At 40.2% G+C, this 20074-nt stretch overlaps 2 protein-coding genes across 2 annotated transcripts; both read left to right on the forward strand.

Annotated features, from left to right (window-relative positions):
* The first annotated feature begins 60 nt into the window (after window positions 1–60).
* On the forward strand, window positions 61–17771 carry LOC140934042 (uncharacterized). Its single transcript, XM_073383725.1, has 2 exons — window positions 61–615; window positions 16683–17771. The coding sequence occupies exons 1-2, from the start codon at window positions 61–63 to the stop codon at window positions 17769–17771; spliced, it is 1644 nt and encodes a 547-aa protein (XP_073239826.1).
* On the forward strand, window positions 5401–6936 carry LOC140935318 (zinc finger protein 862-like). Its single transcript, XM_073384871.1, has one exon. The coding sequence runs from the start codon at window positions 5680–5682 to the stop codon at window positions 6934–6936; it is 1257 nt and encodes a 418-aa protein (XP_073240972.1). The 5' UTR covers window positions 5401–5679.
* Window positions 17772–20074: the final 2303 nt, after the last annotated feature.

Below are 20074 nucleotides of genomic sequence, written 5' to 3' on the forward strand. Positions count from 1 at the left end.
CGGTAGGTACTTCATATATGATTAAATACTACCGCTGGGCAAAAAGATCGTGGCTTGAGAATGGCTACAACGGTTTCGTGTTCTTCTTTATGCGCTCTTATTTTTATCCTTATCCTACGCGCCCAGGAAACAGAGGAGGGTTTAGCACCGTGCATGGAAGGTGATGATCAAATTCAACGTTACTTGATTTCGTCCGAACCGCCATATGACAACTACTACAATATTTCGAAAGCTGTGTATCCGTCTGTTGATCTTCCGTCTTTACTGATCAGCATCACCGTGAGATTTCTAGCGACGCATATCAATGCTACTCAAAGTAATAATGGTACGATACCCAAGAGAAGTACAGTAAACACGAGTAGAGGAGCGCGGAACGGGTCAGATCTTCGTTTAGCTATGGTAAATGTCTCCGGGACACACCGTTACATATGGAGCATATCCTGTTTGTACGTCAGTGGAGGAAATATCAGCTTGTCTTCCATGAACGTGTTTTCTTTATGGGCTATCTGGCCAAACAGGCGTGAAAAAGAACTGCACTTAACCCTACCAGAATTCTGCAAAGGCTCTCCCAGTGATCCTCCACACAATGAAACCATGATCTATTTCCTCTCTACGGTAAGAATTTGTGCAAGTTAATACTGGGGCACCCTACGACTGTTTTCTGTTAAATATCTGTTCGGAAAAGCAAAAAATTGCCCAGAATTTTCTATAGCTTGAGAAAGGCTAAACATTTCTAGATTACTATTCCATTCATGTACAATTTTCGAAGCTTATCTAGTAAATTCCCTACGATTTTCTGAAGTTTAGTTTTTTCCACTTCACTCCCCCAGGTTAAGCTACCGTAAAATTCCGAAAATAAGCCCCGGGGCTTATATTTTTCAAAGGCCCTTTTTGAGGGGCTTATTTTTGGAGGGAAATCGATTGGGCTAGCCTTATAGCTGGGAGTAAATCTACCATTTTTGCTTTGTTTTACTATATATTTGAGGGCAATTTTTCAAGTACAAGCCCCCGAAGGGCTTATATATGGAGGGGCGATTTAACGGAGGGTTTTTTGCGTTACAGGTTTGGGGGGCTTATGTTTGGAGGGGCTTATACATGGAACGGCTTATTTTCGGAATTTTACGGTATTTTTCGTAGAGAAAAAGCGATGCAGAGAGAAATCAGAAAAATTCTCACTTTCGCAAAACTTTAAATTGCAGCTAAAATTTTCGTGAAAATAAAACTGAAGCCCTTGTAATTTCAAAAAGACTCAAGTTGATCTAGGATGACCGAACAGGTAAAAATTTTTTGGTGCCACTTAGAATGCATTTCTAGAGATCTAAAAGTACTCTGGTGGTCTAAAAAGTGTTTTCAATGCATTTAGGAGGAAACCATTGTTGGGTGTCCCTGTTAATATAACTAAAATTCCATAAAAAGTGTTTTGTGCACGTATGTGTGTATGTGTGTGGTGTGCGTGCGGGTGCACGCATGTGTGTGTGGGGGGGAGAGGGGTGGGGGTTGGGAGGGAGGCAGGCTTATTTTTGTGTTCATGTGATCCACCATTTTTGCTGTCCTTTGAATCATTTATGCACTGAAAAACTGTTCTGTGAATTGTGATTGAAAGGCACTAGATGAAATGCAAACTGCTAAAATGCGGTCAAAACTTCATGTACCGGACACAGGTGACATAAAACAAAAGACCTGTAATGTTTGTTTTCTGTTCAGGGAAAGATCTGCTTGGTATTGTTTCATGGGTTTTGTTCTTTTGTTTTACATCATATGTCCGGTACACGAAGTAAAATAAATGCCTAAAATCCAGCCTCTTGATTCTATCTCATCATCACTGCCCAAGGGATCCCATGAGATAGCTACAATGAGGGACAAAAGTGTTGAGACACTTCCGCAAAATGGCCCCTTTTTGAATACTGGACTTACCTATCCCCTTCCCCTGTCTACCTCCACCCCTCGCCCCCAAAATCAATGTTGTATTTTGGACCCTCAACTCTTTCTTTTACTTCAGACAACATTGATTGAGGGGGTGAGGGGATTTATGGCGTTTAAAAGGAATGAAATAATAAATGAAGTAAATGTTTGATAAAAGCACCCGTTCTAAACAAGTGTGTCAACCACTTTTGTCCCTGATTGTCTGAAATATGTATCTATGTTTTCCGGCTAGATTTTTGATGCTGCTGAATTGTTGTGCCATGACGTTACTCTATGGGCCAAATTGTTTGTGTACAAACAACCATTTGTAAATTTTCGTCCTGATTTGTAGTACACGTACAGTAAAATGTACTACGCGTATGTCATTACTTAATCTTGTACTCCCGCGCGCGTTCCTGATACCCTGTCGGGTCGAGAGGAAATCATTTGTGTTGTGATCACTGCCGTTGCTGCGGATGTAATGTTTTCACAAGTATTAACACTAGTGGAATAACGATGGAAACACCAAGGTACAATGAAAATTGTTCTTGTGTGCATGAATAGTCAACTTAAGATAATGAAATACTGCAGAGTAACGGAGCGGACATGCATTATTTTCCACACTGACTTGTGCCATTGGTGAAAGGACGTGAGCAATATACAGGATATGAACCTCATAAATGATGGGCCAGCCGTTTCTGCTATGCCCTATAAGTGTTTTTCTTTTTTTTGAGACCTTTTCAAACGTAACAGATCCAAACCTTTAGCGTAGGTAGGCGTAGAACAGGTTAGGAATGTGCTTTTGTAATGATTTTAGATGACCGCCTGCCATTTATTCATTTATTCTAGTTCATTTCCCAGCTCCTAAATCACATAATGCTAAAGAAATTGTTTTCAAGATAGACAGACCAGTCTGTATCTCACCAAAAAAACAATTACTGTGGCCCAGAAGTTCACTTGATGACAAGGAGAGCGGGATTGGCACGTGATCGATGACGGCCGTGAGCTGGAAAATTTTCCGTTTTCATGCCCTAATTCCTCACAAAAGGCAAAAGAAGATCTCGCTATGTAGAAAGTGCTTTGCAATACTAATTCTTGGCGAGCAACATTGCAGCGATGTGGTGCAAATAAGGAGTTTTAACGGTTAACCACGAGAAAACATATCGACATTAAGAGGTCATAACAGACTATAATGTTACTTTCCGTTTGCCGAAACGTGGTTAACCGTTGTATCACGAAGGAAGCAGTGTTTTCCTCAGTTTGAGCTGTCGTTTTCTTTGAGAGTCAGATACCAGTTCACGTTTTAAAGCTCTGTTTTCATTTTTCCTGCCGACAATAGAGAAAAACAGAGGGTTTCGCTTGAGAAATGCAGTCCAAATACTCAGACATATGCGCTCACGTCACGCTATTTGCGTTGCGTTATCATGTCACAGAGGGTGTCACCAGGTGGGATTGAAAGTAATTGTTTTCGCGTACACTTGTAATATTTGTTACGCTGTCCTTAGCTTTTTATTAAATTGACCATGAATTTACCTTCACTTTTCCGTAGTTCCGATATTGAACGCAGTGATGGCCGATCCTCACTAACGCTCCATATTTCCGTGGCCGGCCAGTGACTATCCCCAATACGTGTCAATCCTTACGCTACCCCTGATTGTTTGCGTCTTATCAATCGGATAAAGTAAAGAAAGAGGAATATTCACTTTATTAAAAATATTTTCAGTACGCATACTCTTGAAATTCACCAAAAGTTGTACATGTGCGCGAGTTTCAGCCTCAGTTTTTAGCTTGTAAACTATATCGCCGTTAATTCTGGATACCGCAGCCCTTTTATTACGTCATCACGTAATTCGAATTGGCCCAATATTTCGGTCGTGAAAAAGTCAATGTCAACCCCACCACCAATAACATAATTATGTCATTGATTGCTTTAATTTCAGTTAAAATCATTGTCATACAGAGCTCAACTTGTGTGCAGTAGTACAATTTTGCATTCAGACAATGAGGGACAAAAGTGTTGAGACACTTCCGCAAAATGGCCCCTTTTTGAATACTGGACTTACCTATCCCCTTCCCCTGTCTACCTCCACCCCTCGCCCCCAAAATCAATGTTGTATTTTGGACCCTCAACTCTTTCTTTTACTTCAGACAACATTGATTGAGGGGGTGAGGGGATTTATGGCGTTTAAAAGGAATGAAATAATAAATGAAGTAAATGTTTGATAAAAGCACCCGTTCTAAACAAGTGTGTCAACCACTTTTGTCCCTGATTGTAGATACATGCGCATAATTAGTGCTTTTTGCACACTAAATTGGTATTCTCACTAGGTTTCAATATGCGAAAGAAAAATTTAATTACTTCTTTTGTCACTTTTATGACTTTTTGAACCTACTTCTTGCATGCAATAATTGTTAAGGTGGCTAGACTGGATTTTTTGGGGGGGATACCTCCCAAGTTTGAGCATTAACTACGTCACCACGAGTAAAGATATGGGAAAAAGATTACCACAACTGTATTATGTAAAGATGAAAATTTCTTTTGATCTGGGTTTTATTGCAATCGTAGCCGCCATGGCAACGTAACAACGCCATTACGTTTTTTATTTATCTTTGTGTTTTTCTGTACCAAGAGTTTTTTTTAAGAAATCGCTTAAGGGAGTTTGTACCTTCCATGATTGCCTCAATTATGGCAAAGTTTGAACAAATTCTATGAGAGCGTTTTCGAGATATTTTGAAACGAAGTTTTAAGCATCATAAAAACAGTGAAATAGCATGCTATCCACTCAATTAGCTAAATTTTTAAGAAAATGATAAGCTTTGGAAACGCAGCTTCAGGGGTTTCAATAGTAGCCGGGTAGCGGGTAGATCTACCCGCTTGTAACGGGCCGATTACCCGCTTGGAGCCTTCACACGAACGTCAAGTAATTAGATAATTTCATCTCAGCTTCGAATTCTTGCCCAAAGATTTGGCAAAATAGGTTTTATTTTATAGGAAAACAAAAGGAAATGAAAAAGAAGAGACATTCTGGCATCTTCCAAGCCTTCTGGCCCATGAAAGTTGAAGCAAAGTCTGCAAAACATGTAATAAACATCGCTTCCGAAGCTACGTCAAAAAAAATGTGCAAGGCACTCACCTGAAATCGACGGGAACTGGGACAGAGTGTGAATACTAATGGCGGCCAAAAGACAATCGTTGTTTGCATATTTCACGCCAGTTTCAAAACAAAAGAGGTCAAACGAGACTGATTCCTCCCAAGGTTAGTTGAGGATATTGAAAGGAAAAACCTTCTGTGATTATATCGTTCAAATGTTAATATTATGCTTCGTTTTTGCGCCAATATATTGTGTATCGTTCGTCGATGGAATTGAATAAAATGTATCATGTTCAGTTACTTGCCTTGTGTTGTGTCTTACTTCGGCGAACTGATCTCTTTTTCGGCAGAAAGTGGTTCATTAGATAGTGAAATCAGTCAGTCACTTACCTCAGCGAAAGAAAAGCCCCTTCCATCTTCAAAGTCAGGTGAGAGTGTAGCAGATGTTGTAAAACCCGCTACATCCTACGCTAGAAGCGAGACAAGCATCGATTTCTGTGATCATGATTCTGTGTTGAAGCTGTTCGGGCCTTCGGAAATCGTCCACAGTTATTACACTTGTAATAAAAATAATTGTTTCAGCCTAACTGAAAGGGAGCAGAAAAAAAATTCCGCCCTAAAACGAGACCGTTTCAAGCACCAGTGGATAAGAGATGGTAACTTGTCATTTGATTCATGTACTGGCATGTGGTGGGTGATTTGCAAGGAGGAATCAGGTGATGAGAAAGGGGGGATGTTTTGTTTGTTGTGTAAGAAGCACAATACTGCAAACCTGAAAAACAACAGCAAAGTATATAACCTCATACCTGCACAGCGCCTGAAAACAGATGCTCTAAAAGATCATTCAAAAAGTGCTCAGCATGCAGCAGCTGTTCAGGCAGAGATGCTCAGCCGAGTGTCAATTTTTCACAAAGAAGTCGAAGAACAAGTCAAGAGCAAAGATGAAGTCCTACAGAATGCATTTATGTCGGTATACTGGTTGGCTAAAGAAGAGATGGCCAACAAGAAGTTTCTATCACTTCTCACACTTCTCCAAATGCTTGGGCTTGAAAACATGAAGCATTTTCGTCATCGCTCCGCTGGGTCAACTATCGAGATTTTCTTGACTCTAGGCAGAGTACTGAAGCAGAGAGTGGTTGAGGTGCTTAGGAAATCAAAAGCATTTGGTCTATTAGTTGATGAGGTGACGGATATTTCGGTCATGGAACAGTTGATAGGTTTTGCTCAGTATGTCTCTGATGATGGAGAGGCTATGGTGAAATTCCTTTTCGTCGACAATGTTTTGGAGGGCTCCTCTTCCGCCAATGCTGAGACAATCACTAACTGCATTTCTAATAATCTGGACAAATGTGAACTTGACGTTCAGAAGATGATGAGCCTAGTAAGCGATGGCGCCAAAGTAATGACTGGCGAAAGAACAGGTGTGGCTGCCCGACTGAAGCAAATCAACAGCAAGCTAATTAATGTGCACTGTGTCTGTCACAGACTGGCCCTTGCTTGTGCTGGTGCGAGTGATGAGACAAAATACATCACACAAGTCGAAGGAGTCCTTTTGCAACTCTGGAAGTTTTTTGCTAAATCGCCTAAGCGGACTGCTCTTTTGGTGAAAGCACAAGAGTCGTGGCGCAGGATGAAGCTATCGGAAAAAGCAAGGTCTGTTGTGGCGAAAAAGGTGCGGAAAGCTTGCAGAACACGTTGGCTGTCAACAAGCAATGCTGTAGATGGAGTGTATGAAGACTTTGTTCCTATCATACAGGCTATAAATCTCGCAGATGAAAAAGATGGCTTGGCGACGTATGTGCTGTCCAAAATGAAGAGCTTTAAGTTTATTGGTACGATATATATTTTGAAGGCTGTCCTTCCAGAGCTTGCTGCATTAAGCAGAGTATTTCAGCGAGGTACCGTCAACTTTGGCCATATCCTACCAGCTATCACCTACTGACAAGCTAACGAAGATAGCACAAGACGAAACCCCCATTACCCAACTTCAGATTGATATTCAGGAGAATGGACGGCTCGGTACCTGTGAGTTTAAAAGCAATGACCACGAGATACAAGTTCTTCGCAACCTTCTAAAGAAGTACACGCAAGCCCTCAAGGAGAACATTGATTCTCGTTTCAAGGATGCGATGCCAGTGGTCTGTGCATTTGCCATCTTTAATGCAAATGCCATTCCAAACCGTGGAACAGCAGAGTTTTCAAGCTATGGGTCAAAGAAAATCGGCACATTGTCAAACCACTACTTTCCAGGTGACAAGGAAGCTCAGCAGCAAGTGAAAGCAGAGTGGGAGAAGTTAAAATACGATCTTCTTTTGTGGAAAGCGCAGATTCCTCAGGAACTTGACAACATCACCCCAAATGAGTGGAGTCTGAAGAGGCTACTTTCCATGCGCACAGAATATGGCCACTTCTACCCTAAGCTTGTGTGGATTGCAGAAATCATTCTTTCTCTTCCTATGTCAAATGCATGGCCCGAGAGAGGGGCTAGTGCCGTTAAGAGGGTAAAGAGTCGACTCCGTAGCAGTATGACTAATCAGATGTTGGAGGCGCTGCTGCATATCTCCATCAACGGACCACTTGTCAGTGAAGCTGTTGAGGCCTGGAGCAACGCAAAGAAAAGAAGGAAACTCCCTCCATCTGCAAATCTAGGTGGCACATCTTGTGGAAACTCGCAGGGTGAAGTTCAAACCATTCTTGTGGACTCTGCTGTCCAAACCGATATCCAGGTCCAGGAAGATGAAAAAGTTGAAGAAGCAAGTGTGCAAGCAGAGGTGGAAGCTGCTGTTGAAGCTTTTAAACTTGGAGACCACCAAGAAAGTTATGATTCGGATGATTCTGCTTTCGAAAGTGAAGATGAATGCTAAGCACTCGATCGTTATTCTAGGGACTCGTGCTTTCTTTCGTAATCGTATATTTTGAAATTACAATATAAACAGTGGAAGAGATTTCCCACATTCCACCTCGTATTTAGGTTTGGGACATGACTTTTAAGTAAGACTTGTTCTGCAAGTAAGTGATTTGTAAAATTATGTTCCAGTAGGTATAATCAAGAAGGTTTGTTATGGTTAAAATCTGGTAGAAAAGTGTTCAAGCAGTAAAAGGCTCGGCTCTTGAAAGTCTTGAAAATCAAGTCTTAAATTAAGTGGCTTCAGACTGATATAAGTGATATAAGACACTCAGTTACATACAGTTTAAGTTGCTTCTGTGTTTTTGTAATGATATATGCGACTAAAATATAACCATGTTTCTCTATAGAATAGAGTAAATTTTTTTTTGATTTAAGGATTACCCTGAGCTAAAACTACATTAAACTTAGACCATTTTAAAGATACAGTTGTGAAAGTGTTAAAAAGTAGCACCTCAATAGAAATAGTTGACTGTGACTACTTTATTGTTACATAATTCTCTTCAAATTTGTTTAAATTAGTTGACTTGGGAGCAAAAAAATGAAACAACAAAGCAACAAAAAAAGACCTGAAAATGCATGAAAATGCATCTGCGAGAGTCTAAAACCTCAAAATTTTCCGGGGGAGCATGCCCACGGACCCCCCTAGGGTCGAAGGCCCTTTGGGCCTTCGGCAAATGTACCCGCCTGTTACTCTTAAGTACCCGCTTGTGCAAAAACTTATTGAAACCCCTGCAGCTTCATCTCATAGTGGTTTGATTTCAATGAAAACTGCGTACAGAAAAAAGAGGAGAATTGCTCCGGGCGATCCCGAGTAAGAAGAATTTTAGTAACTTGCATTCAGCTGCTTTTGTTACAGTTTTTGCACGTTATTTGGTCCATGCCTACAATTTTCGCATTTTTCAAAAAACTGCTTTTACTTTACATAATACAGTTGTGGTAATCTTTTTCCCATATCTTTACTCGTGGCGACGTAGTTAATGCTCAAACTTGGGAGATATCGCCTCAAAAAAATCCAGTCGAGCCACCTTAACACAAGATGGATTAAGCAAATTTGGAGTCTGGTACAAGGAATAATGCTGTAGAAAACTCTCTGGACACCAACTTGTCAGTCCCTCAAGGGTTAACCTCCACCTTGGCACAACTTGCCAAGGCTTTAGATGGCAATGCTGGCTAGACTCAAAGAAGACCTCCTCCTTTGTACTGATTGAGACGATGACAGAGAATCTGCTTCAGGCCCAAATGACACAGTTGATATCAACGCTGCCTTGAAGGATGTGCTTGACCTGAGCAACACGCATACAAATACAAACATGGCAGAGAAATCTCACCCTGACTCAGGATTAAAGGATGACATCTTGGAAAGCCTGACCCTGGTGTTTGTGCACACTAAAGAGAAATCTCCTGTGATAGCAGAGAAAATTGCTGGCTTAATTGACAATGTGGCTACTAGAGGTCTTTCTCCTAACACGGTGAAAGACGAGTTGAGAAATGCCCTTGTCCACAAAATTGTAAATTCCTTTCCACCAGCACAGTTAACAAAGAGATTTGGGATTTGCTGCGAGGATGCAGCAGAACGGTTGACCTGTTTTCCAGTGGGTGCAAGTGCCACTTGTTGAGGGTTGTCAGCCCTGTCTATTTTGGGAGACCAGCTGGTGAAGGACCTTTACTCCGGCAAAACAACAAATAAACAACAGATTCTGGATCACATGATGGATAGCATTGCTCTTCTAGCTAGTGCCAATTTTTTATTTTAAACTCAATATGGAACAACAAGAGCTGATAAAACTGGATCTCAACCCTCCAATGTTTACACCAGGTTGTGTAAGGATGAAATTAAAGCCTCAACAAAATTGTCTGAAGATGACTTATCCAAACATTGAAGAATATGGCTGAGGCACAGAAAGCTGGCCAACAAATGCAGCACACTTCTGAAACTCAAACAGCAAGCCAAGACTACTTCAAGGCAGGACAGCAGAAATTTCACTGTCCAGACTTTAAACCTCATGAGAGATCATCTAGTCAGAAAACTTTTCAGCAGTGTCCTTTTTTAGGCTACAGCTGGGCACAGAAGAGTGCCCAGAAAAAGCCCAGTCAATCCACTAACAGAGACCAGTAGAAACACAAGTAAAAGAACATTGCCCAACTCTTACTGATAAAGCAAATCTGTCTAAAGAATTTCTAATTTCTCGGCTGGAAGGTTACAAGACTGTGTCGAAAGTTGGAAGTCAGTGACTACTGACCCGGTCATCTTAGATGCTATGGTATAAAGCACTTTCATATTGAGTTTGGGGATGTTTCCACTCCTCAGAATTACCAGTCTAAACTAATGCAATTCTCTCCTTCTGAAGCGGATATTGTTACTGAAGAAATCACTAAGCTCCTCAAGAAAGGAGTTATTGAACAAACAGACCCTGCAGAGGGTGACTTTATTTCAACCATTTATGTGCATCCTAAGAAAGATGGCATTTTTAGAATTATATTGAATCTCAAAAATCTTAGTGAATTTGTATTATATTACCACTTTAACCCATTCGCCCCTGAACCGCCCGTAACCGCCCATGCAGATCCAGGTCCTTTCTACCCTTTGTGATGTCATCAGTTTTAACGGTCAAGGACAACTTTCTTCGCTAACTGGTGAAGAGTGAAGAGATCTTTCAAACCATACCAGAATGAGCACAATTCAGTCAAGGACACCGGAGAAAGAAGCAAAAAACCATGTGACATTGACCTGAAAATCTCCATGAAAATCTTGTTCCATTGCCCACCTACCTTTCCTTTCACCTAATCCTAAGATCCTAAAAGCTTTCTGAAAAACTAGGGAGGAGAAAAAGCGAAAAGTAAAAGTCAAGACTGCTTTGTCACTTTTAAACCCAAAAACTATCTCGAAATTTTGCTTTCTGCGCATGCCCGAACTTCGCAAACTGATGTTTTGCATCTGGATCAGAAGGCCGCCAAGTGTACGACCTGTAAACCGGTTTGTGGTAAGTTTTAGCTCTTTATAGCACGACAGTGACCAGAAAACCACTCAACTAGCTTCAAAACACGTTTTTCGGCAAAATCTCCAGGAGCAAATGGGTTAAAATGGATGCCATTGAAACAGCTTAGACTCGTGCATTCAGGGTGCTTTATGGCATCTGTAGACCTTAAGGACACCTACTATTCAGTTCCTATTGCTAAGGAGGTTAGGAAATACTTGAAATTTGAGTGGTAAGATAGCTATTTTCAGCATACTTCTTTGCCCAATGACCTGGCTTGTTCCCCTCACTTATTCACTAAAATACATGTATTAAATCAGTCTACTCCCATATCAGATCTTGTCTGTATGGGGACATGATTCATTTCTCTTGGGATATACCGGTAATTAAATGGCCTGTGTCACAAATATCCAGGACACTAATGATACCTTCCTTTGTGTGGGGTTTGTGGTTCACCTAGAACAGTCAGTTATGATTCCAACACAAGAAATGGAATTTCTTGGTTTCTTGTTGAATAGTATGAACATGACAATGTGACTTTCACCTGCCAAAGCTGAATGTATACAGCTAGCTTGCCGGAGTTTACAGGACAACTAAAGGACTATTAGAGAAGTTTCCCATGGAAAGTTATTGGGTTGATGGTTTCTAGTTTCCCTGCAGTTCAACTCAGGGAGTTATACTATAGGAACCTAGAAAGGAATAAAATTCTTGCCTTGCGGGAAAGTAAGGGCAACTATGAAGCACCACTGCATTTGTGAAATGAATCTAGATCAGAGTTACCTTGGTGGATGAACAATGTAGACTCTTCCTTTAAACCTATTGTTCAGGGATAGCCTGACCTGATTCTTACAACTGATGTCTTTACTAGAGGTTTGGGTGCAGTGTATGGGGCTCAGACAACTGGTGGTCTTTATTTTGGAGCTAAGAAGAACAAGCTTTCCATATTAACTACTTGGAACTGAAAGCAGCTCTGTTGGGGTTCTGTTGCTTCATAGCAAACACGTAAGGATTCAGCCTGACAATAAAATCACGGTGGCATATGTTAACAACATATGGGGGAGGGGGGGGGGGCATCAAATCTGCCGAGTGTGAAAATTTGGATGTGGTGTATAGAGAGAGACATCTGGCTCAGTGATTACCACATACCTGGTTCTACTAATGTAGTTACTGACACTGAATCTAGGCAAATTAACAGTTGAACGGAATGGTCTTTAAACCTGAATGTCTTTTCAGACGTAGACAAACTATGGGGTCCATTTCATGTTGACCTATTTGCATCCAGACTTAATTCTAAGGTTTCCAGTTATGTGTTGTGGAAGCCAGACGCTGGTGCAAAATATGTCGAAAGCCTACTGAAAATAGAATAGGATCAAGCAACTGGTGTCCTTGTAGTTTCTGTGTGGCAGACACAACCTTGGTTAATCCCTCTCCTTCACCTGTTAGTAGACAACCCTGTTCTTCTCCCGCAGTCAACTCATCTGCTAACGCAACCACATATACATGCATTGCATCCACTGTGAAAACAGTTGAGACTGATGGCTTGCATGCTCTCTGGGAAAGCCTCCAGCAGAGAAATGTTTCAGGCAAGGCTACAGCAAGCATCCTTAATTCCTGGTCTGACAGAAATAAAATGCAAGAACAGTACAACTATACATCAAACAGTGGATGAACTTTTTAAATAAATGGAAGGCAGATTCCTGTGATCCACCTTTGGCTGCTGCCTTAGATTTCCTTGTCTATTGCCATGAAAAGGGATTGACTTACACCACATTGTTCATTAGGATAGTTTTTTATGCATTAAACACCTAGCTTGCAGTTGGACTTTGGGTTTCTTCCCTCATGTGACTGTCTTAGCTTTAAAGTCTCACGGGATCCCTGGGGCAGTTGATAAGTATTCACTTAATGGGAACGAGGAACTCTCCACAACCAACAGGCTTAAATGATTAGTCACTTTATTACAGGGAGACTTACTCTTTAACTTCTCAGGTCTTCTATTTCACTTCACTACTTCTTTCTTCAACTAAACCGTGTTCTTCTGTAGTTCACTTTCTTTCTCTCTCTCTCCACCCCCCCCCCCCCCTTATTCTTCCTTTGACACTCCTTCTAAATGTGTTCTTGCTAACTTGCTAACTTTGTTTGTCTTCTCCCTTGCTAACTGTTAACCCTTTCTTTCTTAGGAGTTCTCTATTTATTTGCTTGCATGGCTAATATAATTGCCTTAATGATTAAGCCTTAGGTTGCAATTAGAACAAAGCTTTGAATGAGTTTCCTAAGTTTAATTACTGAAAAGGTCGAAATGTCCATTTAAAAGATAAGTGTTTTCTGAGGAATGTGGATTTTGAAGACAAGATATCCTACTCTCAAAAAGCATACTGTTAATATTTATCTTTCTACATGAAAGGCTTTTTAGTAAATTGGTTATTCATCACATTTCATTTTTTAAAGGTAAACACTCAGAATGTTCTAGAACTTTAACAGCCTATTGATCGGATATATATCGAACTTTTATTAACTTTCCATATATTGTCTTGAAAATTGGGGAGGTTAGTCCTGTGACACAGTGTTGATGAGATAGAATTGATAAATTGAACGAAACTTGTTGGTAAGTTGAAGTTTGATTGGAATTCTATCAAGTCATCCATTTTTGAAGTTATCCAAGAAGAGATACAGAAACTGGTGGAAGAAAAAGCTGCAAATAATACAGTCATTCAGTAGTTTTGAGAATTAAAATTGTGCCCGGATAAAGCTTTATAATTATAAGTACCTACATTCTTTTGATTCATTCTTTATTTCAAACTTATTACAAACTTAGGGCGCGTTCCTTTGGGATTATCCAGATCAGGATCAGTGATCCGAGATCACTCGGATCATTGGAAGATCAAATAAATTAATGAATCCACTCTGGACAAGGATTCATCAGTTCATTTGATCTTCTATGATCCAAGTGATCTCAGATCGTTGATCCTGATCTGGATCATCCCAAAGGAACGCGCCCTTAAGGGAAACTAAATGGTTTACCGAGGGACCTGACATTAAGTGTTTTGTTACATTTCTAGAAAATAAAAACAAATTTAATTCTCAAAACCACCTAATGAATGATTTACAAAGTACCTTCCTTGCATTATCTGCATCTTTTTCCTCCAATGGCTGCTGTTTCTCTTCTGGGATAACTTTGAAAACCATTGCTTTTTAGCTTGAAGCTTTAAGTTTGTGTTGTTGTGTTCATTCCCGGAAAAGAAAAACCTGGCAGTGTTTTTCCGCCTTCTTTCACACCACTTTCCACCATGCTTTGATCACATGCTGTAAAGTATCCCGAGTGGAGTGCAATTGCTCATAATTTATCATGATCAGGATACATTTGATTTTAGTCAAGGGAATGTGACCAAAAATCAGCCAATAGCAGTCCCTGTTTAGTTAAGTGAAAGTCTAAGAATAGAACAATAAACACTTAATGACTGGTCCAGAGAGAAACACTGAGATTCGAGGGAAAGAAAATTAACTGTTTCTTGAGGGACCAGTCTTTAAGTGACTTGTTATATAGCTGGACATCCATTGAGCCAAGCTGTAATGGTGGTTATATCGGTCAACATTCACGGGTAACAGTGCACTGTTACCCTCTGACGTCATAGATTTTGCAATGTTGCCGCTCAGAGTTTTGGGGGGGAAACAGTTTCACTGTTAGATGTCATGTGACCATGAAATAACCAATGAGAGCGCAAGCTGTTGGAAAAACATTTCCAGCTGTATGGCAACTAGGAATATAACAAAACCCTTAAATGTCAGGTCCCTAGCGAAATCTTTGTTTTCCCTTAAGTCCCGATGTTTCCCTCCACTTTGTTTTGGGAAATATCAGGACTCTAGGGAAAACAAAACTAACTGCTTCCCTTGGGACCTGGCATTAAGTGTATATTATTTGTCAATAAGTTTAGCAAAGAATGAAGTAATATTTTCGCCAAAGTACTCCTGATGGCAGTGTGTTGTGTTTTTCAAGAAACAGTGTGAGACTCGGGCTGTTGTGTTCTTATGGTTAGGAAAAGCCGGACTCCTTTTTCATCATTTAATATCAATTCAAGCATCTCAGGGGCACCCATCGAGAATATTGTTCAAAACCACTTAAACAGCATTGTTACTTGTTCTCGTGTAAAATTGTTACACTTAAATAGCATTGTTGAACGTATTTTAGTTTTTTTATACGGTAGATATAGGCATATTTTTTATCCCCTAAAAACTTTTCATCTGTTCGGATTTCCTAGCTGAAGGTCTAGTGATTCGAAAATTATAGGGATCAAAACTTACCTTTCGAAAATTTCAGCCAGATAAAAGGCTCCCGAAAATTCTTGGTGACCTTAAAAAATGGGCAATTAAACCATTTTTTAGATGTTCGAAAATCCTAGGAGAGGAGGGCAAGCAAGAAATTTTACAACAAATGTTCCGAAAATTCTAGATCTCAAATCGTCTTCCGAACAGATATTTTCCGAAAATTGACGTTGGATGCCCTTGTTAGTCCAAGTCTATTTGGTTTGCTCCTCGAGACACATCACTTCTTCAGTCAGGGAGAAAGGAGAGAGGGCGTTAAAACAAGCGAGATCTAGCGAGCAAGCTGTGATGTTAAGGGTCTAGGAAATCCCAACAGATGAAAAATTTTTAGGGGATAAAAATATGGCTATATCTACCGTTTAAATACTAAAATACGTTAAAAAATGCTATGTTTAAGTGTCTAGATAGCAGCAACAATATAGATAGTCGTATAAACATAACAACTTTTTTAATTTTCCAGACATGTTTCGACGGTACATCCGTCATCTTCAGTGTTACATATTTTATTTTTCAATATGTTTAAGTGGTTTTGAACTATATTCTCGTTGGGTGCCCCTGAGTTAATCCGCTGGAACGTGATTTATCCACTCTTCAAAGTGGATCAATTTGAAACTTCTGGCTTAGTGTGGGGACGGAAAATATTTTGAAAACGGAATTTTTCAAAAACGCTCTGCAAAGCTGATATTTGAAAACGCATTTTATCCTTTTCTGACCAAAAAAGATGCGTCTTCAAATTTATTCGCACCAGTGTGGACGGAAAATATTTCATTGACGGCGTTATCAAATTTCTCCGTGTTTAATGTGGACGGCGCTTTAAAGACAGAAAGAGAGATCGAAATAGAGAGGCGGCTGTCGGTAGCTGCCCGACTTATGTAAAGAATGAAGCACAGCGCTTAATGTTAAAAAAACGCACTTTATATCAGTGGCAATGTATTTTGCCTAAAAGTATTAATTGAGGGCGCAGTCTTTACGTCTCCTAGTGGAGGCGGAACCGCCATTTCTGACTTGGTCATCCGAGCCATTAGAAGGTCTGGCCGTTTACAGGGCAAAGGCAGTACCTTCCTTCATTTCTCAGTTATTTTAAGATCCTGAGAATTAGTCCGGCCCCAGGGATCTACCTCCCGCTCTGCAGTCATGCGCCGCATACCGACTAAACTAGTCCTGCCAAACGTAATGCAAAAAGTAACCCTGAGAATTGAAATAGGTATCATGAGGCAGTTTTCGCGCTGCGAGTTTGTCAGCTTGGCAAAGTCAGAGTGAAACGTTTTCGCCCACCATGTCATCATCGGCCGCTCTCCCAAAAACTGCTTTCTGATAAATATTTATGTGGTTTTGAAGTTTCAAGATGCAAGTTAGTACTAGAAAGTCTTTTGCAACCCTTCTCTGTTGACTAGTTTGTTCACCCATGCAACAATCATGCTATAACGATTCTTCTGGTTCTCCTGCTTTCATACCAATCATTAGCCATTTTTTTTCTGGGTTTTATAGCTGCAGGACATAGCAATAGGACCAAGTCTTCTCGACCCAAGACTTAACACAGCCGAATGCATTACTAATAGCCTTGGGAAAGCTCAGCTCTTCTCTGGAAGGAAGAAGCTGTTTTATGGTGTCTCTTGGAGTTTTCTGGTCATTAGTTTGGTGGTCAGCATGTTTGCATCACAGTTGGTTATGGTGCAGCTCAGGACGTGGAGCACATGCACAGAAAAAAAAAAAGAAGAAGAAAATTACCAAAGCAAAGTTGTGGCAGTAATGGTTTTGTCCATCATTGTGTTTTTTGGCGGGATTGGCTTGAACATTTACGCATTCACCTTGTCTTCGTGTCATCAAGATTTATACAGCCGCGTATTCTTGTTATTTGTGGTAGCTGTGCTTATCCGGCGTTTTGTTTGGTGTATCTATGTCCACAGAGTGTACAGAAACATTATTCAGACTTGTAGAAATATAGGTTGTAAAAAAGTCATGTCATTTATGTCCTTAACCGCAGGTCATGAAAATGAAACAAGCACAAATTTTTTTTCTTGCTTTGTTGTCTACCCAGCTATTTTTATGGCTTGTCATCATGTGCTGTGGATTTTTCTTGGTGTTGTAACCGAACCATTTTGGGGAATAACAATTCTAGGGGCCGTTTTTTCTATTTCTTTTTGCATTTATTTTCTAGTTTATCAGCTCCATGTTGCATTTCTCGAGCTTGGAAACGACCGTTTTATGCGCACCTTGATGTTGATCCTTATTTTAGGAGGATTCATTGCAGTTATATTGTTTTTATTGGTCTTTCTCACCGTTGCACAGGTATTTCTGAGTGAGAGTTTGATTTCTGCCGTTATTCAAAATGTTTTGGTCTTCGTTGCAACTATTTGGTTTAAAAGTTTAAGGGATGATAAAAAAATAAAAGGATCAGATGGAGGTAAAGAAAGACAAAAGGGCAGAGATGAAGGAGGGGGAGAATCCGAAAAAGGAACAGATGGAGGTGAAGTAAATCAAAGGGGCAGAGATGAAGGAGGGGAAGAATCCGAAATGCAACAACTTGTGAGCGGAGCAGCAGGGGATGAGGCTTCAGAAGTGCCTGAAACAAGTTAAGAGAACCATGAGAACTTTCACTGGCAGTTTGAGTTATCAAACAGAACTGATAAAACGAATGTTGATAATACTGAGGTCCATTGACGGTCTAGTTCACTCTACCTGTTGTGATACGAATATCACATGACACGTCACGTTGTAAAATACTGTAAAGTTTTGTTTTGAACACTACTACGCGTTGCATTTATTATAATATTTAACCGACAAACTTTAAGAGGGTGATTACTTGAGACCGCTACGATTTTTTAATTTTTGCAGCCGTTTATAGGAGACCGAGATTAAATGTTTGTTCGATTATATTACATTTTTGGAGCTATATAACTTTCATAAGTGGTCATAAGTCGATTATTAAACATGTTATAACTAACTGGCGCACAATTTACGCCAATAGACAACTGTAGAGTTTACTGCCCACTGAAAAATATTATCTAATCTAACGCTCGTCTAGAGGCCTGATTACTGTGCAGTATCTCAAAATGATTGGTGCAATTCCTCACATTAACCCAAGCATATATTCAATTGAAACTACTTCTACGTCTTGTTTACTGATGTTATCCGTAGTACTGTTGCTATTTTTCACAGAAACAGCTAAAATGTTGGAGCCATCTGAGATTCGTTTCCGTTTAGATGAGAGCGGTACGGTCTCAGACCGGTATGAGTGCAGTGAAAGTAACTCGTCTTGGGTTAGCGACCTACCGGTCTGAATTCCTTTTTATAGACCGGTCTCTCTCATGTAAACGCATGAAAAGAAATGTATGGAGACCTATCCGAGCTTATGCCGGTCTGAGTTCGTTCCGGTCTCACAGAAATACCCTTTAAGCTACTCCCAGGGGAGGGTCACAGACCTAGAGCGCTCATTTGAAAATAATTGTAAAAGGTGGGAATAGCAAAATGGAAGGTTCGCCCGCCCTCTCTTTTTTAAAACATCCGTATTGTATGTATTCTTGCAAACAATTTTCCTTATTTCATAGTTTGATGTTTGTTACTATTGTAATTTTTTAAGTCCATTTTTATCATAACCATTCATGTGAAATATTGTTATATATCCTCTCCCCGGAGAGGACATGTATATCTTGTAATTGTAAATTTCGTGATAAAGATTGTTGTTATTGTTATTGTTGTTGTTGTTACTGTGTGGGCATGTAATCACGTAAGGATTAATTCTTACTTTTAAATAAAGTATCTGCCTTGTATTGAATCCTCTCTTGATGGTATTTGAAGTTTTAGTCAATTTCTTTCCCACCCGTCCCAAGTGTTTTTCCATCCTGTCTTAAATCAGTTCGGCATCTTTTAAATCAATCCCATGAGTGCTCATTAATAAACACAAGAAGAAGTTTCTTGTCTGATTTTATGGACCACTCATGTCATGTACATTCTTCATCACGCCTTTGCGCAGCTCCTCATACCGTTGCTTTTCATGAAGGGGGAATCATAGTCTCTGATCCTGAGAATCAAAGAATGCCGAAGGAAAGATTGAAATCTTCGCTGGTGATGGGTCGCAGGTAACTGTGATATTGCATCAAAAACAAATTTTTCCCGTCTGTTACGCGCAAATGAGATTAAGATTTTCATAACGCTTGTAAGAAACAGGACCCTAACCCCGACCCGCAATAACTGCACCTCATCCGGAGGAAAAAGCGAAAGTGGGATCGGGATGACAAGTCCGAAGCAAGCAGGTTGGCGGGATGAAAGAAAAAATATTGGCGGGATGTGGAAACCCTATTTTACGCCCTCGAAGAAGAATTGAGCTTAAGAAGGACGGTTGTTACGAGTTATAATGTTCTGCTAGGTTAAAAACATCACTGACTCATTATGCTCGGGTTTATATGTTGACTGTGATGAAGTTGGGGCTGGGAACAGAAGAATTTGTCTTATGTTAATTTCTTTCCCCTGAAAGAATACCCCCTCTTATTTGACGTGATCGTAGTTCGGTTAAAACCAGCTAAAGTGGTTATGGATGATTCAGGCGGGAATGAATGTTTAACCATGTGGCCACTAAAGACACTTAAGGACTCAGGTGTTGTGGAGAAAAACCCTGCCGGTGAAGTCAGAGAGGTCACAGAAAGAGGGTCTTGATTTCCAACTAAAGAGAAAAAGGGCAGGGGGGGCACTGGGCAAATGATCCTGTTTACAAATAACAATACCAGTTTGTGATCCAGGAGGTTCAAAAGGATGCAGATGGGTGTAAAAAGTAAAGTGACGGCATAAAAAAAGTCAAAGAGTGTATGTCTTTCCACGTGGCCTCTATCATTAATTTCCCCACGTAATATTTATCTGTTCACCATGGTTTTCTAAACAAATTA

This window comes from Porites lutea, chromosome 4 (genome assembly GCF_958299795.1).
Source record: "Porites lutea chromosome 4, jaPorLute2.1, whole genome shotgun sequence".
NCBI classification, from domain to species: Eukaryota; Metazoa; Cnidaria; class Anthozoa; order Scleractinia; family Poritidae; genus Porites; species Porites lutea.

What these genes read in the sequence shown, in the direction of transcription:
- LOC140934042 (XM_073383725.1), top strand. Translation starts at nt 61, where the DNA reads ATGGCTACAACGGTTTCGTGTTCTTCTTTATGCGCTCTTATTTTTATC. An exon ending in TGATCTATTTCCTCTCTACG is followed by an intron (nt 616 to 16,682) that starts GTAAGAATTTGT and finishes TGGGTTTTATAG; the next exon opens with CTGCAGGACATAGCAATAGG.
- LOC140935318 (XM_073384871.1), top strand. Translation starts at nt 5,680, where the DNA reads ATGTGGTGGGTGATTTGCAAGGAGGAATCAGGTGATGAGAAAGGGGGG.